At 46.9% G+C, this 19743-nt stretch overlaps 1 protein-coding gene across 1 annotated transcript in view; it reads right to left on the bottom strand.

Annotated features, from left to right (window-relative positions):
• Positions 1-6541: 6541 nt before the first annotated feature.
• The window catches only part of SYN2 (synapsin II), a 197795-nt gene continuing 184593 nt past the window's right edge, over positions 6542-19743 (bottom strand). The window contains exons 11-13 of the mRNA XM_049861846.1: positions 14494-14554; positions 9809-10055; positions 6542-7468 (exon numbers count right to left, since the gene is read on the bottom strand). Of these exons, the coding sequence (XP_049717803.1) occupies positions 7333-7468; positions 9809-10055; positions 14494-14554 (444 nt within the window). The 3' untranslated portion in view covers positions 6542-7332. The remainder of the gene's footprint in view (positions 7469-9808; positions 10056-14493; positions 14555-19743) is intronic.

The following is a 19743-nucleotide window of genomic DNA, read 5'->3' as shown; positions in this document are numbered from 1 at the left end:
TTTTTATTTTTTTATAATCTTGCTTTGTTTTTTTTTCATTTCCCTGTCTGGGTTGACTTCTGGTTGCTCTGCCCAGTGTTCTAGTCTTGGGTTGATACCTGATATTATTGATTTTCTAACCAAAGAACTCCCTTTAGTGTTTCTTGTAGTTTTGGTTTGGTTTTTACGAATTGCCCCAACTCGTGTTTATCTGGAAATGTCTTAATATCACCTTCATATTTAAGAGACAGTTTCAATGGATATATGATTCTTGGCAGGCAATTTTTTTCCTTCAATTTTTTAAATATGTCATCCCATTGCCTTCTTGCCTGCATGGTTTCTGCCGAGTAGTCCGAGTTTACTCTTATTGGCTCTCCTTTGTAGGTGACTTTTATTTTATCCCTCACTGCTCTCATAATTCTCTCTTTATCTTTGGTTTTGCCAAGCTTGATTATAATATGCCTTGGTGACTGTCTTTTAAGATCTACCTTATGTGGAGTTCGATGAGCATCTTGGATAGATATGTTCTCATCTTTCACATTATAAGGGAAGTTTTCTGCCGACAAATCTTCAACAATTCTTCTGTATTTTCTGTTATCCCTCCCTGTTCTGGTACTCAATCACTTGTAGGTTATTTCTCTTGACACAGTCCCACATGATTCTTAAGGTTTCTTCATTTTTTTTTAATTCTTTTATCTGATTTTTCTTCAAGTATATTAGTGCCAAGTGATTTATCTTTGAGTTCAGAAATTCTAGCTTCTACTTGCTCAATTCTGCTCCTCTGACTTTCTATTGAGCTAACTAATTCTGTAATTTTATTGTTAATCTTCTGAATTTCTGATTGCTATCTGTCTATGGACTTTTCCAGCTTATTAAACTTTTCATTATGTTCCTGAATAATCTAATTTCTTCAGTTGCTTTATCTGTGTGTTCCTTGGCTTGTTCTGCATATTGCCTCATTTCCTTCCTCATGTCTTGAAGGGTTCTGTATATTAAACATTTGTATTCTGCATCTGGTAATTCCAGGAAGGCACTTTCATCTAGAAGATACCTGGATTCTTTGTTTTGAGAGCCTGTTGAGGTGATCATGGTCTGTTTCTTTATGTGACTTGAGATTGACTGTTTTCTCTGAGCCATCTATATAAGTTATTGTATTAGTTTATGCTTGCTTACTGTGTCATAGCTGCTTGCTTTGTTTTGTTTTGGTATACCCACATGGGTTGCTTGAGTGAGCTAGCTTGATTATTTTCACCTTTGGAGCTCTGATGTCCTGTCCCCAGCTGGCTAGAGCTGTTATCAGGTATATCAGTCTAGGAGTCCATTCAGTTTTCTTGTATGAATTCAGCTCAGGTTTCCAGGTAGCTGATATCAAGTGTGTGGTACAGGCTCTGTCCTACAGTCTTAGAGGGGCAGGGGTGATTGGCATATATACCGGTATCTGATTGCAGCAGGGGGTCACGCTCTGAACAAGGCAGGGGGCTGAGAACCGACCCCCAAGTGTCTCTGCAGAAAACGCATCTCTGTTCCCTAGAGCATGCTGGTGGATGGGTTCTGTAGAGGGACCATGGGCACCCAAAGTTTTTGGTTGTAAAGACTGGGAGGTACCAGTTATCTTTGGACCTGTCGCACGTGGCTGAGTGACCTGAGTGGAGCTACCAGTCCTTAGGTCCCTGATGTGAGTAAGTGAGGACCTTGTTTATTAGGCAAAGCAATGTCAAACGTCAAACACCCACCTCTCCACCTCACAGCTGAAATGGTTGGAGTTTGCCAACAAGGGCCTATTCTCCCAAAATAGACCCACACATGTCCATGCAGAAGGGAAAGGTGCTCAAGGTCCATGGTTTATGCCTGGACAGGAGCCGCTTCTGTCCTGAGCTCCCCCAGTTAATGGAGCTAGCAAATTATCTTTTCCTCCCAGTTGCAAATTTTTTCCTTCCCCAAGGCTGGTAGGATGGCTCTAGGTGCTCACCAGGGTCTATCTCAGGCCCAGGGATTCAGCCGTTGAAGCCGGCTTGGGCATGGTGGGGGGGAAGGGCAGTAACATATACGCAAGTACTTAGTTTTTGCCAAGAGCGCCGTTCTCCTCAGGTTCCGGAGGTGTGAGTAGGCTGTGTGGCTGGCTGCTTCTCCCTGAGGAAACTGCGGCCGAACGCTAGTACCAGCCCGACGCCACCACCGCCGCCGCTCCGGGAATGGTGCCTGAGGGCTCCCTGAGATTCAGGTCCGGTAACTCCTCTCCACTTCTGAACGGCCTCTTCCTCCTCCTGCCCTTCAGTTTGTTGTCTAAGCTTGCCTTTGATGCTCAGGGCTCCCAGCTTGTCACAAATACACTCGTTTCACTTGTTTTTTGGGGGTCTTTGTTGTAAAGAGGGCTTGATGGAAGCTTCTGTCTATTCCACCATCTTGGCTGCACCTCTGTCCACCTTTTGGGTGCAACCTTCTCTGACCAGCCTGAATAGAATTGTGCTGGACTCCAGCATCACTTAGTGCTTCTTGTCCATTGTACACTTGATTGGCTTATCTTATTCATGTCTCATCCATTGGTATTACGAATGTATCTGAATTCCTCAAATATTAAGTTCACTTAACTCCTATGCAGTATTCCAGTTTATGATAAACCATAATTTATGTTTTAAATGTCTATGAGAGACAGTTGATTATTTCCATTTTTCACAAATAGTGCTACACCCAATATCCTTTCACTTGGCTCTCTGTGTACATGTGCAAGAGATTTTTCCAGTGTGGACTCCAGAAATGAAATTGCTGAATCATAGGGATGGTGCATCAGGTATTGCCAAATTGTTTCCTAAAGTGGTTGTACCAATATATGCTCTTGCTAGTAATGTGTAAGAGTTCTGCTTCCCATACCTTTTGCAATACCTACCAAGCTTAACCACCCCCCACCCCTGCCGCCACCCCACAACTAACATTTTGACTACTTTCATCTTATGGCACTTATCACTTTCTTCTTTAAATTATATTTGTATATATGCTACCTCCTCTACTGGCCTTTAAACTTTCTAAGGGCAACCCTAGTTGACCCAGTCATCATTGAGTTGACTCCAACTCATTACAACCCCATGTGTTGCAGAGTAGAACTGTGCTCCATATGGTTTTCAAATGCTTGGTTTTTTGGAAGTAGATCACCAGGTCTTTCCTCCAAGGTGCCTCTGGGTAGATTCGAACCATCAATTTTTTGGTTAGTAGTTGAGTGTTCAACTGTTTGCGCCATGCAGGGCCTCTTTTGTAAGGGCAAAATCTTTGCTTTACTAATTTTTACATTCCTCCCACAAAATGTATTGAACTTAGTAAGTGCACGATAAAGAACTGTGAACAACACAATAGCAAAAAGATGGAAACAACCTAGACGCCCATCAACAGATGAATGGATAATCAAACTGTGGTACATACACACAATGGAATATTACACAACGATAAAGAACAACAATGAATCTGTGAAGCATCTCATAACATGGATGAATCTGGAGGACATTATGCTGAGTGAAATAAGTCAATCACAAAAGGACAAATATTGTACGAGACCGTTACTATAAAAACTAATAAGAAGGTTTACACACAAAAAGAAACTACCTTTGATGATTTTAAGGGAGGGGAGAGGTAGGGATGGAAAAACACTAAATAGACAATAGATAAATGGTAACTTTGGCGAAGGGTAACACAGTAAACAATACTGGGAAAACCAGCACAACTTGTACAAGGTACAGTCATGGAAACTCCATAGACACATCCAAATTCCCTGAAGGATAGAATTGCTGGGCTGAGGGCTGTGGGGACCATAGTCTTGGGGAACATCTAGGTCAATTGGCATAACATAGTTCATAAAGAAAATGTTCTACATTCTACTTGGGTGAGTAGCATCTGGGGTCTTAAAAGCCTGTGAGCGGCCATCCAGGATACTCCACTGGTCTCACCCCCTTGGGAGCAAGGAAGAATGAAGAAAACTAAAGATACAAGGGAAAGATTAGTCCAAAGGACTAATGGACTACATCTACCACGGCCCCCACCAGACAGTCCAGTACAACTAGATGGTGCCCAGCTATCACCACTGACTGCTCTGACAGGGATCACAATAGGGTGTTCTGGACAGAGCTGGAGAAAAATGTAGAACAAAATTCTAACTCACAGATAAAGACCAGACTTACTGGCCTGACAGAGACTGCAGAAATCCTGAGAGTATGGCCCCTGGGCACACTTTCAGCTCAGTAGTGAAGTCACACCTGAAGTTCACTCTTCAGCCAAAGATTGGACAGGCCCATAAAACAAAACGAGACTAAAGGGGCACACCAGCCCAGGGGCAGGGACTAGGAGGCAGAGGGAACAGGAAAGCTGGTAATAGGGAACCCAAAGTTGAGAGGGGAGAGTGTTGACATGTTGTGGGGTTGTTAACCAATGTCATAGAACAATGTGTGTACAGACCGTTCAATGAGAAACTAGTTTGTTCTGTAAACCTGCATCTAATGTACAATAAAAAATTAAAAAAAAAAAAGAATTATGAACAAATAAATAGATAAACAGAATTGATTCATCCTAACACCTTCCCCCATAGATGGTTAGTTCCAGGAGGGCAGGGCTGAGGCTCTGTATCTCAACTAATCTGGGGTGAGGATGTGGGTAGGGAATCCCCATAAGCTGCAGAGACCGTAGCACAGTGTTACAACTGGACTGTAGACCAAAGGCTTCAAGGTCTACAGTAAACTGTGAACAACCTTTTGGAGACTCCAGCCTTAGATTATCTTATCATGGTATTCACCAAATATTTATTGATTGTTGTGAGTGGCCGATTTCCCAGTCTCTGGGGCCATGTTTATTAAGTAGCAAGAAGGCTATTTCTGAATGGAACTCCCCCACCCCCGGCCCCACCCCATTACTAAGGGTTGGATAGAATCCATGTGTCCTTTGCACTGGGTGCTGCATGAACTATGGTAAATGCCTCCCCTTTTTGTCGCCCCAGAAGTTCAGGCTGACTCACTTTCTAAATAAGCTGCTGTGGTTTTTGGTCTGACATGACGTGGAAGAATGAGTAATTTTTCAAGAACCTGAATTATATTTGACCAGAATAAGATACATGTGTATGTTACTTATGGCTCTGGGATAAGGGGTCAACACTGGTAACAAGTCCCCTAATCTTCTCCCAGCCCTTTCCCTGAGGCCAGGGAATAGAGAGAAGGTGAAGGAAGAAGGTAGATATGGACACGCAGAATGTTTGTGTACATCTCTTATTTTGATATGTCATGCAAACTTTAATAAAAGTCTATCTTGTTGCTAGATTAAATAAAATTACAGCAAAGTAGTTAAGGCCTTGAGCTCCGCTGTTTCCCTGCTTGAGTTCAAAGCTCCATCACTTACCAGCTGGGTGACCCAGAGCAAGTTATTGAACCTTGGTGTATCTGTTTCCTCATTTGTAAGATAACAATAGGGTTGTTGTGAGGAACACATGAGTTGATATATGTTAAGGGCTTAAGACAGTGTGTGGAACATATAGGTACTATACAAGTATTGGTAACTATTTCTTTGACTACAAGTGGTAGACTCTTGCTTGGAGATAGAAGGAACCTTAAAGATCAATTACCTTGAGTCTAGGCATCCCCCTCCCTCTGTTTAGTTGGTTAGTTTCTTCCGTAGTAACGTGTGTTGTGATGGGAGGGGGCCTGCCACCTTTAGGTGTAACTCAATGGGAGGTTCTACTTTCTGCTCTTTAAGTGTAAGGAAGTACAGTTCTAGATCCTTGAACCTTGAAAACATGGGCTGAGTTATTTAGAAAGGAGATCCTGGCACCAGAGAAATTCATTCCCTGACCTCTCAGTGCCTACTGCTTGTAAGGAGTTAGCAAGATGGTGGCATTTGGATGAGAATCATTTTGTTGAGTTAATAGGATGGTCATTATGTATAAGAAATGTTAGATGAAATGTTAGTGTACTGATTTCTTTTTATCAGATGTGGATATGTGCAGATGTGGTATCTATTTCACAGCAACTGTGGTCTTTGGGAAGATACTCTTAAGTACCAGAGAGTCCTTGAGAAGCCAGAGTGAAGTCCCTAGGAGCTCAACCTCAACTGCAGGACTCCGCAGCACTCTCGGGGCCAGGTGTGTGGAACCCCAGTCCAGTCTCCTTGGCACCACTGGGTGGGCTTTACCTGAGGAGCTTAGTGGACCGGACAAGTAGGTCTAGTTTGGCTGCTGGTGGAGCAAGGGTGGCATGCTTATTAGAAAGGCTACAGATTCAGTCAAATCAGTAGAAATGCTGAGTTGCTGGAAAAGTCCAGCTGAGGAGATACATTCATGGGGAAGAGTCAGGAAGCCCAGTATAAGTGACATCTAAAGCACCGACCTACTCTAAACCTCTCAACCACTTGTGAACCCAGACATCCACCTGCAATCACACTTACACGCAAACACCTTCATGCACTGCTGCCACTGACAGCTTTGCCCTTGTAGGCTTTTCATATCCCTACACTCGCAAACACACACCCATTCCTCACACACAGCCTCTCAGTCAAAAGAATGGCCTTGGGGAGACCTGAAAGCTGAAATCCAGAGCTGGTTAATGCTGCTGCTTTTATTTTACACCAATGGTCTTAACATTGATTTGGAGGTGCACACAAAACTCAGCATACTACTGCTGTTACAGTGTCACAGTGACGTCTCTACAGTCGGCTTCAGGGCTCTAGGTCACTGCAGTGCCCAGGCAAGACCTGCTTTTCAGAGGAGGGCACAGGGGACAGCAGATGCTGGTGCTCTTGAATATCAGCAGGCTCAAGGTGCTTCACCACGACAGCAGTCTAGGAATCTTGTGTGTTAGGCAGGTGTGTTTGAACAGTTAAACAGGTGTGACAAGGAACCCAGGTGTGGGTAAGTTCCTAAAACTTAGAGCCAAGAGTACTTTCAGGTGAGCCTATACTGTCCAAATATGTAGCGCTGACTGAAGGTGGGGGGCATGCTTAGCACTGCATCTGAGCTAGGTTAAGCTACCAGGTTAAGCTAGGAGTCCTCAGTTAAGGTGATCCTGGCTTCACAGGGAAGAATAAGACATGATGGCACTGTCACAATAAGGCCACTAAACTCATAGCTAACGAGGACCTCAGAAGGAAGCTTTCGTGACTATGGGAAAGCTGCTTTTTCCTCTCTGATGTCAGGTGCCTCTTGCTGGCTGGGCACCTGCCCTGAGACAGTCATGTGGTCCTTTCTGAGCTGCACGACATCACTGAGCACGATGGAGCAGAGGAAGGGGCCACACACATCACGGTCACGGGACATCTACCAAGTGGCTGACTGCTGGCAAATGCCTTTGATGCCTTTCCTTGTTGAGCGGGGTGCCCCCGCGTGTCTGAGGGCTAATCTGAAAAGAGGCTGGCAAAAGACTTCCTCAAGCTCCGGATGGTCTCCGCTTTGGCCTCATCCTCATTGGCTGAAGACCGGAAGAAGGAGGACTCAGAGAAGCTGAAGGCATTTGTCAGGGACTGCGACTTGCTTGAAGATAAAAACCAGAGAGAATGTGAAAGGGTGGTGTTCCCAGCAAGGCAGGGAGGGATGGTGACAGGAGGATATACAACCGGAGACCCCACTCCCACCCCAAGGAGGCCAGGGTGACAGGAAAGAGCCTGCAGCTGGAAAAGGCAGCACTCCTAGGACAGGGGAGGGCCCTCACCTTCAGTGCTGCTAACCCAAGAAGGGATGGGGGCATGTGGGAACCAGGGAGAGGGGGAAAGACAGAGAAGGGAAGAGGGAGAGGAGAAAAAGGAAGAAGGGTTGACTCAGAGGTTGTGTCTTTTATTTAATGCTAAGGGCCTGACAGTTGAAGTTTAGATGCCCCAACTTGGAAAGTACTAAGCTAAGAATTTCATGCCCTTTCCCTCTGATGAGACGCGGCAAGCACGGGCTATGATTCTTGACTCTTTCCATCAGCTATCAAGTGGTGGCTCAGAAGACCAGGTTCAAAGTCCTGGGTCTGCCACTCACTCACTCTTGACCTTAGACACGTACGTGCCTTTCTGGGACTCAGGTTCCCATCCGTGAAATGTAGATGTTTGGTAAGATGATAGCTAGGCCCTTTCAGCTCTTTGTATTCTGTTCTTCTCTCTGGTTCCAAAACCTTCTCAGCTTGGCCCAAATTCTAATGCATCAGCTTCCCTGTTCTTGAGATGGACATAATCATCCTTGAAGCCTTCCTTAGAAAAAGCCCTAATATAGGGTCTGTGGGGTTCAGGGTGTCCAGGGGCAAAAGAGATATATATAGGCCCATATGGGCCTATATAGACAGTTCTCTAATTAAAAAACCCAGCTCACACACATTGTAGGGGCCTATTTTTCCCTTCAGAATCTAGTGATGCAGTGAGAAAACTGTGAAGGCAAGAAAGTGGTAGAAGGCAGAGCCCAAAAGTCTACAAGAGGACAAGCTCTCTGGGCTGCTCTAGTCGCCCATCTTGTCTCTTCCTTGGCTCCCGCTATGCCTCTTTCCTGTTGGTTTCTGGCTCCCGAATGCTTCTCTGGGTGTCTTGGAACTCCCAGTCTTTCCCTAAATGCTGGGTGCAACCCAGGAAACTCCCTGCTCCAGGACTGTGGGCAGTTTCTATCCGGCTGTGTGAGCCTGTGAACAGATGTCCTGCCTTTCATGAGGGCTAGGGATGAGCCTGCACACGCTGGCCTCAGGGTGGTGGCATTGGCACACACAGGCAGAGGACACTGGTTACAAGTCCCCAGCTTGTTGTCCCAGGCTGGCTCTGCTCAACACCTTCAGTCCAGGGGCAGTGACAAGCCAAAGACCTGCCCTCTGAGCAGGCCAGAGCTGGGGAGCATGAAGGGGCAGTGGCTCTCCTATCAGATAGGACCAAAAACCCAGATAAAGCAGTCATCAGGAGCCCTGAGCCCTAACCCTGGATTTGCCACTAACAGGGTGGCTTTGAAAAAGAAAATTAATCGAATCTCTGAGTTAAGCGTCTTCATCTGTGCCATTTCTAGATGATCTTTCTAAGTGGCTTGTTTGAGCTCCAAAATCCTACAGCCCCTTCCTGAAAGTTCATTTACTGCCTGTGGCCTGACTGAGAAGCACAGAGGGGTGGCTCCACCCCTAAGGTGCAGCTACCTCTGCTCACTGTGGTGACATGTCTGTTTGCCATCTCTTCTGGCTCATGCTAAGGGGGAGAGGGTGGGACTGACCACCATCCACACCCAGGTGCTGTCTTCCAGGGGTCCTCAGTTTTCTCCTCCGAAGCAGGGCTGTGTGGTAGGGCTTCTAGAGCTACTGTTGGGATGAGGGGGCCCAAGGGAACGGAGTTCCTCAGAGTCGATCTGGGCACCCCTCCGAGGTCCGTGCCGGAAGCTGACCGCCTTTCAGACAGAGCTGAAGGTAAAAAGTTGAAATGGATTTAAATACTTCCCCATTTTTCTTCTGGGCAGCCTTGCTGATTGCACACCCTCAACTGTGAGTCAGAGGCAGGAAAGAAGATTTAAAAAAATTTTTTTAGAGAGCGGGGAGAGAGAGAGAGAGAGAAGGAATGGAAAAAAGAGTGGGAGGCAGGGTAGAAACAAAAAGCTGTAAGCTACTTTTCTGAAGGAAGCTGGTGCAGGAACCACTCTGCCTTAACGCCTCTCTCTGGGAAGAAAGGGGAAGGTTTGTGCTTCTAGCGAGACGTTAGACTTTCACTTCCCTCTTTCCTACTCTCTTCAAACAACCCTCACCACGACCCCCCCCCCCCAAAAAAAACCCACAAAAGTATCTGTAGGAGGAGGCTTGTGGAAGGTGCTTTCTAGCAGCTGAGCCCAGGCCTGTGTGGAGGGGCAGGAAGGGGGAGCTGCCGCGCCGTCTCTTACTTGAGCTGTGGGTGAGGCTGGGGCTTCTGTGGTGGCGCGGCCGGGGGTGGCTGGGCCTCTGCCAGGGAGTTGCTGCTGGAGGGTGCATCTCCGTGGGTGGTGGGGCCGCCTGGCCGAGGAGGAGCCGGAGAGGAGGAGGAAGAGGAGGAAGAGGAGGAGGAAGGTGGCAGTGATGGTCCAGGGGGGAGCCGGCGTGGAGGCAGCACCTTGCCTGGGGGTTGCATTCCTTGGGGTTGCCCAGGGCCCCCTAGGTTCAGTACAAGAAAAACTTCATAATTTAACCATATCAAAGGGTTTCCTTATTAAAATCTATGTCTCAAAGGGTGTGGTTAGTTAATTGCCAAAAGGATAAGCTCTATTACAGGAAGCCACCACCGGAGGCTCTGAAGGGCTCCAAAGGGAGTCTGGATGTGTGGGAGCTCACACATCACCACTACTTGTTCCTCCTCAGAGACACAGCACCTCAGTCCCAGCAGAAGTCAGGACAGAGAAGAAACCATGGGATGAACAAGCCTCAGTCAAAGGCCCCAGACCAGAGGAAATCCCTCTTGCCCAGAGGTTCCTCAGGTACAGCCCACCCTGCTCCAGGGTCTAGCAGGAAATTCCAATTCCACACAGCAGATGTAGGACGTTACTGTTGTCAGCTGCCATAGAGTTGGCCCCCAACTCATGGCCACCCCATGCACAATGGGATCAGACTGTTGTGATTCATGGGGCTTTCACTGGCTGATTTTTTGGAAGTAGATCACCAGGCCTCTTTTAGTCTGTCTTAGTCTGGAAGCTTTACTGAAACCTGTTCAGCACCACAGCAACACGCAAGCCTCCAGTGACAGACAGGTGGTGGCTGCAGTTGAGGTACACTGGCGGGAATCAAACTCAGATCTCCCACACAGAAGGCGAGAATTCTACCACTGCACCATCATTGCTCTCCACAGATGCAGGATAAAAGACTCATTGCTGTGGAGTCAATCCCGACTCATAGAGACCCTATAGGACAGAGTGGAACTGCCCTGTAGGGTTTCCAAGGCTGTAATCTTTATAGACGCAGAATGCCACATCTTTCTCCCGTGGAGCCACCAGTGGGTTCAAACCGCCAACCTTTCGGTTAGCAGCCAAACACTTAACCATGGCATCACTGGGCTCCGTAAGGTGGTGGTAAGATCCTTGGAGTGGGGATCAGAAAACTCAAGAAATAGTCTATCAGTGACTCACAGAGCGAATCACCAAATACCTCCGGGCCTCAGTTTTTCCAACCATAATATTGTTAAAAAGAAAGCCCTAGTCTTAGATATCTTTCAAGACTATAGTAAGTTCCAAAGATGATAATGGATGAGAAAGCTCTTCAAAAGACATCCCATGCTTTACAATCCTAAACTATCATTGACTTAGTATGATTTTTATGAAGCTGGCCTTCATCTAGCTCCAAGTCTACATGTGTTTGATTGCCACACACTATACCAAGATGAGTCCTCTTTTTCCAGGGACTCTTTTGCCTCTTGGTGCCATCCTCAGGGGTTCATCATGATGCACCTCTCAGGTGTATGTGGTGATATTCTCCAGAAGTGCAAGCACCATTCACCTGTGGGGATTTAGTGGGTACCCTCTGGCAAAGAAGAGCTTCAAGAAAGGACCAGCACACCCTTCTTCCAGCATGAGACAGAATACCATCTGGGAGCCTGAAGAGAAACGAGGCCACCCTCCCTCTGGGGGTTCGTAGCAGTGTGTGTGGTACCAGAATGCTCAGATTTTGCCCGGGTGAGGGGAGGGGCAGTGGCTACACTCAGAAATCAAAAGACATCCCATCAGCACACTCTGACTAGTGAAAATGGTGCACAATTGGATTGGGAGATCCTATTTCTCAACCTCAGTCCCAGAGCCCACATCCAGAGGCCTGTTCGAAGAAGTGGGCTTACAGAAACTCAACAGCAGCTAAAGTTGTGTTTAACTTAGTTTTCTGGGAACACTGGGACACTTGTGCCCTCAGGTGATCTAGACTTGTATATCTACATCACTGTGCAGCCATGATTGTCAGCCCATTTCCCCACACATGACATCGGCTCCCCTTCAGCATCAATGACCAACTCATACCAAGGTTAGTGACACATAAAAAAAAAACGGAATTTTTGTGTTTAAGAAGTTCAAGTTGAAATCAAATAATTAGTGAAGATGACTCTTGGCAGATTAGCAGGTTATTTCACATCAATCAGTTTTTTTGGGTTTTGTAAAATTTGGCATCCCTCTTATTAGCATTTTCTCATAAAGTAAAACAGGTTGACAGCTCAGCCTCTCGTACCAGAAACCTGAGTGCTTTCCCACTTGGATAGAGATAACTTGAGTAGGCAGAAACTTTACAACTTAACACTGAAGACAGATATAACTTTTTCCTTTATTGCACATTAAGCTGTACAAGAGAGTCACAAAAGAGAGGTACTTCAATCACACTTCCAGCATTGGCTGAGGTTCTCCCAGCTGGATTGGTACAAAAAAAAGGGACAATATTGGAAAAGAAATGGGTACAAAACACCTGAACACAAGTCCTATACTGTGACACAGGTGTCCCCCAGGTCACAGAGTTGTCCCTTGGCATGCTGCCTGAGGGCATGTGACAGTCAGGTCCTGCCATCTGCTTGCGTTTGGCAGTGGGAGCCACAGCCAGTGTCTTCCCCCGCCTGAGAGGCCCTGGCTGACACCACTCTGCAGCCTGACTGAATTTAAATGGGGAATCTGTATGTGTGGCTCACAAATGTCACATGAAAAGCACCTGAATGTTCACACTGGTCACATGCAGAGAAGCAACATCACCATCAGCTCACCATTGCCAGTTGGACAAAAAAAAAAAAAGTATTCCTCCATCCTAGGAAACGTTGCTTTATTCCTGTCTATCATTGCATCCAACTGGGAGATACTTAGAACCTGATTCCTAGTTAATGCCTCTGGAAGCGTATGTGTGCACATATGTATATATTTACAACAGGTCAACTACCATTACCATCTAAGGGAGGGATCACAGACAGAACATTCACACTCAATGCATTTCCCTGCCTCAGAATTTGCCAGCAACCACAGAAGAAACCAGGGCACATGCCCCTCGACGTGTGAGCCATGTTACATATTACCAACACTAATCACTCTTCAGACCTGGTAATCCAGAACAGTGACTTGTCAATACAGGGGTGGGAGGGAATGTAAAAGGAGAACCCGAAGCATTTTTTCTAGGAGACAAATTGCTAGCATGAACTCCTGCAGACCAGCATGCCCAGGGAGGGTACCTGGTGCCAGGGGATGGTGAGCGAGAGGAGGCCCTGAACAAATGGCCCCACCCCTGCCCAGATGTGGCTTGCTAGAGTGAAGAGGACACACTGGGGAGGGCTCTTAAAAAGCCATGGCTGCAAGGCCTCTGCCGCAAACACACACAAGCTAAGATCTGAGACAATTCTTCCCAGGGCAGATCCAGGTCGTGCTCCTCTGGGCTCCAGAGGGGTTTAGGAATGGCTGAGAGCGAAAACAGGAGTCCACCTAAGGGTTCTGTTGGCAGTGGACCTGCTCAGATGAAATGGGACCTTTTGATTTGGTCTCATGTCAGGATGCCTCAGGAGAGGCCAAGAGCAGAATGTCAGGTTCTTCCCAGACTTTCGGTAGCTCTCACCTCTGTACACAGGTAAAGCTTCAGGAATACAAAGCAGCCTCAGTTCCACAGAAGCACATGTATGGCCAATTCAGAAACAGCAACAAAGAAGAAACAACTCAGGGGGACTGAAATCAGTACACAGAAAATACTCACACATTCACTTTGATATTGCACATCAGCGGCCCCATTTTTTTTTTTTTTTTTAAATCTCGCAGCTAATCAGATAATAATAAAAACAAAGGGGTACACTGGGATGTGGAATACAGAACACATTCCTGGAAAAGGCTTGTTCTTTATATTTCACGTCATCACTGAAAACACAAGAGCTCTACAGGCACAGCCAGCCTATTCACAGAAACTCAAACTGTAGCACATTTTAGCAAATGGAGAAAAAGGTGGATGGATGCCTTCAAATTCACTGGATGGAGCTACGGAAAATAGACCTCGAAAATCTCTTAAACTTCTATTTACCCTAGTCATGCAGAAAGGACGCAAAGAGCACAGTTTGACGAAGATCCCAAGCACACTAGTGGAGGTATGTGGGGTGGAGTCGGGGGCTAATCTGAGCCTGGGGAGAGGGGGAGGGGAGTTGGGTTTTCTTGTGGTCTCATTTCTCCCCTGCCACCCCCCTACTCCTAGTTTGCCCCACATTATGTAAGACTTCAAAAAATGCGATCAAACCACCCAGAAGAGAGAGTCACACTGGACTTGGGAGAGGCACAATTCTTTTGTATACTGTTGACAAACAGCCCTGGAATCACAAGTTATACAGAGAAACGTTAAGTGAGCATTACAAGCACGAACAGGAACAGGTAAACAACCAGACAGAGGAGCTGACACCGCATAGGAAAAACACAGTCCAGTCAGCATTGAAAGAGCGCAGAAACGGCACTGGTGGGAGGGCCTGTTGCTCCCCTCCCCACTTGCCTTTCTTTTTTGTTTGTTTTTGGCTTAAAATTTCTGCTTGGAAAAATTAACTACCAATTCCTTTAAGAAGCTTGGACTTGTTTTGGCCCTACTGCAATGCCATTACAGTCGAGAATATACTGTAAACAACCTTGGGGGGGTGGCCGCTGAGGTGGGGTCTTGCTGGAGTCCGGGTCCTTAAGAGTTCCGCTCTGGAAGACAAAAATGCAAAATAGATAAAAACCCAACTCCAAAGGAATTCCAACAAGAAACTCTGTGGCATGGCCCCAGGGGGACCCAGCAGGATTGGGCCCTTATGTTTCCACCGTGCCAGAAAGGCCTCAAAGGGATCCTCGGCCTCCCGGGTGTTGCTGGGCAGGTGAAGGCAGTCTGGGGCTTGGAACCCCTCTATATGCATGGTCTGAGACCTCCTCAACCTTATTTAGACTTGTTCTTTCTAGAAGCGTGTGTCTTCTCATACCATATAGTTTCTTCGCTGGTGCCTGCCTGATGTCTACCTCCCACCATACTTACAGAACTAGCTCCCTGAAGGAAAGGGAGGATCGACACCAACCTCAGAGGTTGGGCTGGGCTTTAGGTGGCCCCAGGGGCAGGAAAGGCAGTGAAGCTGGAGCAGGTGACTAGCCTAGACTTGGTTCACTGCTCAGCTAGAGTTAACTCAGGATGGGTTCAGTCCTGGGGCTGAATCAGGTTAGATCCACTCTTTGGGCTGGGCTGGAATTCCTATGGGGAAGGCCTTGAGGGAGGAGACAGTAGTTTGTTTCCCAGAACCCTCCTTACCCAGAGGGCAGGAGTAAGACGCCAATGTTTGTGAAAGTGCTCAAGGCCAGGCTGTTCCTCCCTCTCAAACAGCATAATTACATTTCACCCAATAGGGTGGCCCCACTCCCACGTTTCCTCTCCTCCCAGCTGTGATTATGATGATGCCCTGACAGGATCAAAAGACTCAGGTAACTTCAGTATGTCTAATATTTGTATTTAACGCAGTGAGCACCTGAGCTTGAATTCAGCACAGGGGAAATACTCTATAAAACCTAAGGACTGCCTAGTGTGCCTGCTGATGGTGATGTCAAAGAGGGGGGTTCTGAGGCGGGCTACAAAGTGGGCTGAGCCTGGCTTTGGCATCCTCCCACTTCCTCTTTGGTCCTCCTTGCTCCATGTGAAATGCCCCCAGCCCTCCCCTGCCTCTCCTGTTCCCCTGGGCCTCCTGCCTATCAAGGCCTGTTTTCAGTGTTACCTTTTCCAGTCTTTCAATAACAGCATTGCTTCAAACCATTCTACTAATAGAATTTCAGATAGTAGTAGGCAGGGGACCTTTGAAATATCCTTCAAGCCACCACATCAGTGATTGCCTTTTCCATCGATAACCCCAACCTCTCACAATCACACCAAGAACACCAGCACTTCTTTTCTCCTTCCTCCAAGTACTCTCATGGGAGCCATGAGGCTTGGTCTGAATCTGGCACTGAAACGCCCCATACCCAGTTAGCCAGCAAGAGATCATGCTGTCATCCAGACCCAGCAGATCCTCCCTCCTGGCATCTCAGATCCACCATCTTCTCTTGAGCAACCCTGGTGACCTATATCATTTCTTGTTTAGACTACTACAAACCAAACAAACAAACCCATTGCCTTCTAGTCTATTCCGACTCATAGCAACCCTATTGGCAGTTCTACTCTGTCCAACAGGGTCGCTATGAGATAGGCTGCTATAATAGCCTCCAAATTCTTTAGTTTCTTCTCTCTACAATCTATCTTCTCCATGGCTACCTACTACCCTCCTAAACTCCTCTCCTAATTGTGTCACTTTACTACTGTAAATAATTTATAGCTAATATTTACTGAGTTCTTATTATATATGATGGGCATGTTTATGCAATATCTCCCTCAACCTCATAATAGCTCTATGAAGTAGGTAATATTATTATCAGCATTCCTAATTTTTAGGTAAAGAACCTGAGGTCCAACCAAGTAAGTCAAACAATTTCCAAGGTCCCACAGTGGAGCTAATGCAGCTGAGATGGGAGCCCAGAGTGAATAGCAGTGCCATTCTCTCCCCATTGCCTTCAGGGCGGCATCCAGATTCCTCAGGCTAGCATTGGAAACTTCTTCAGCATGATCCTAATCGGCCTTTCCAGCCTTATCTAAACACACCTCTTCCAGGCCTGAGCCCTCATTGTTTATTCTCTAGTCTAGCCCACACCATTATTTAGGCTGAGTACCCACCGGAATGCCTTTTCTCCATTTCTGCCAATCCAACCCAATACATCCTGGATGCCTAAGTCAAGTTCCTCTCCACTCAGGAAATCTTCCCTCTGACTATCCCTGTTGACTGTGCTCTCCTCTCTGAAATCTCGTAATAGCACCTAATAAACTTGTACCACCAAAGGGGGTGCTTTTAGTGCTATCTTGTCATCCTGTAGACTGGAGTGATGCCAGATCCTTGAGAGCAAGGACTGTGTCTTCGTCTTCTCATGAATGCCCAACAAATGCAGTGCTCTTTTTTTTTTTTTCCAAAGAAAAATTGGGATACATGGCCTGATACTGGAACAATTTATTTAAAAGGTAAAATTAATAAATCCATTAAATGTGAGATGGACTAGACGAACACTGCGGTTTCTTCCAACTCTGAGCACTTATGATTTCGGGGAAAACTTTGAAAATCCCCTAAGTTAAGCTCTAATGGTACAACTCTGACACTGGGAAGAGTTCACAAGGGTACACGCACCACGAAGGCAGGCCCCAGCTCTCTTTAGCCACAGAAATATACAAACAAGAGCCCCAAGCATGACCAGAGCTCAAGGTTCCCTTCCAAATGCTTCAGGAGAAGAGCTCCCAAGGGCAGTCCTTCACTGGAGCCTGGGAATGTGCCTCAGCCACCCTCGTCTGGTGCCCAGGGAGCTTCTCCTGTCCCCAGCTCCACGGAGGTTGCAGATGGAAGACTTCCCAGGGACTACAGCGGCGGGGAGGAGAGTCCCTAAGGACTTTCCCCTGCCAGGCTGAGACACTCTGGCTCCACCCACAAGCCTTCTGTCTGCTAGGGGCGGAGGGCCTATTCCCTGTGGGGTTTGGCTACCATGGATCTGTCTCCAGTCACCAAGAGTGGCCTGGGATGCCGAATTCCACAGAAGTCTGGCCACCCTGGCGTCACTGCCAAAGACTGGCCTGTAGCCAGGCTGCAGCAGGGACTCGTGGCCAGACTGAGCTGCAGCTTCCCTCTGAACGTTGGACTGACTCAAACAGGTAAGGATGTGAAGTCCAGTGCTTGTGCCCCGCTGCACACAAAAAAGAAGGGGAATAAATGGCACTATAGCAGCATAAGGAAAAAAAAAATCCTGGGATTCTAGGATGTCAACAAGCCCAGAGGGTGTCAGCTTCCAATGTCTCAGCAAGGGGAGGTCATAGGTCTGTTGTTCTTTTGGCTGATCAAGCCCCAGGAGAAAGCACTGTGACCAGTTCTGGGCACCTCTTTTAAGAGGGACACTAGCAGAATAAAACAGGTACATGGGGCAGAGACGATGCTGAGAAGTCTGGAAATGACATCTTTCCTCATGTGACTTTGGGCAAGTTACTTGATCTCTGAGTTTCAGTTTCCCAAATGGGGAGATTGTAAGAATTAAATGTGGTAACCATGGAAGCACCTAGTATTATTAGAAGGACAAAATTAGTCCAGTGTAAATCTGAATATTATCAAGGGCTAGCTTGGGTAGTAATGAGCTTCCTATCATTAGAGGTATTTAAGCAAAGCCTGGATACATTCTGGTCAGAGATGCTGTAGAGGGGGCTCAAGTAGTTGCAGGTAGATGACTTCTATATGTCCTTTTGACTCCGGGCTTCCATTAATTCTTTCATGAATTTTTCAGTTCTTTAGGTGTCTGAAATACAAAACAATCTCTACTTAGCCTCAGGGTCCTGGGTCCAGCAAGACCCAGGGCTGTGGAGTTTTTCTGGGGTGAGAGGTCACGGTCAGTCTGCTAGTACAGAGTGTCCTGCAGGCACAGGCTTTGAGGCGCTTGGCAAGGAGAGAGTACTGCTGCCCTACATCAAAGCTAACTCAGCTGGGTATCCTGCTATGCCAAATCCACTGGGCTTTGGTCATGAGAGAAGCCAGAGAGGTGGGAGACAGCTAGTTGTTTTGGTGACGCTCAGAGACTCCTCCCAGGTTGACAGATCCATCACTTGGTTGTCAAAAGGAGGACAGCAAAGGTTTCCCTTACACAAGGTCACAATGCTCAGCTCTCTCCATTCTTCTCTTCCCTTGTGGTCTGGCGGAAGCACCAAAGGGCACAGCATATGGTTAAGAGCTCCCTTAACTAGGGACCAGAAGATCCAGCTTTCACTGTTTACCAGCTGTGTGATCTTGGACAAGTCACTTGCATTCTCTTTGTTGATATGTAAAACAGAGATAGAAATACTAGGCCATTCATCTCACATAAGGGTTCTGAGACTCAAAATTATATATGTACTTTTAAATTATAAAGCACTAGGCAAATGTAAGTGATCATCACTATTATTTAAATAATAATAAATGTCAATCCAAAGGAATGAAGCTCTAATGGTAGAATCTCATGTGGTCATGAGAAGATATTTTTGAGTGGTTTTCTGTCACCTGGTACATAGTAGTTCAGTGTTTGTGGGGTTAAATTGAAACCAGACTACTCAGATGGCTCAGGGCTGAGCTGTCCCATGCCCTCAAGAGATCACAGACTTGGTCCCAGCAAGGTCCCTGCAGAAGCAGAACAGTCAGTCACAAATAGTAAATATTAGCTTTTGAGGTGATTGGCAAGGAAATCACTGGCTTGGGAGAGAAACCAAGCCCACGGGTGTCGGTTTGTGGGTTTCTGTCAAAGGCACTTTAATTCCCATCCTGTCCTTTTCAGTAGATAAGGTACATGAGAGAAGTACCCGTCTAAGGTCCCAGCAGGACGAGAAGCTGAGGAAGGAAAGACATTGAGTGACTCAATTCTTGAGGGTTGTTGGCCTGAGCCCAGCTGCCCCCACTCCCACTGAGGAGGAAGGGCCTGTGCTTGCTCAGCATTTCTGAGACAGGAAATTGGAAAAGGGTCCCAGGGCCTGGCCCCAGGAAAGAGGCCAGGCCAAGCAACTTGCCGGACGTGCCACGGAACTATTCTGATCAGCTCCCCCAGGCCCCACTGCCCCGGTCTGGGACCCCAGGGGGAATGAGGCAGTGGGAAGGAATGTAGTCTGGAGGCTGTAGGTTCAGCCAGTGCAAAGGGGACATCAGGCTTTCTGGCACCTTGGGATCTTTCTGGGCTCACCTCTGCAGTCATCTGGGCCACCTTCCTTCCTCAAAGAGGTCGTAAAAGGTGCCCAAGGATGAGCTGCTGCTGCTTCTTCTGCTCTGAGGACAGAGCTCATC

The sequence above is a fragment of the Elephas maximus genome, chromosome 20, assembly GCF_024166365.1.
Source record: "Elephas maximus indicus isolate mEleMax1 chromosome 20, mEleMax1 primary haplotype, whole genome shotgun sequence".
Lineage (NCBI taxonomy): Eukaryota > Metazoa > Chordata > Mammalia > Proboscidea > Elephantidae > Elephas > Elephas maximus.
This window is presented reverse-complemented; position numbering and strand designations above follow the sequence as displayed.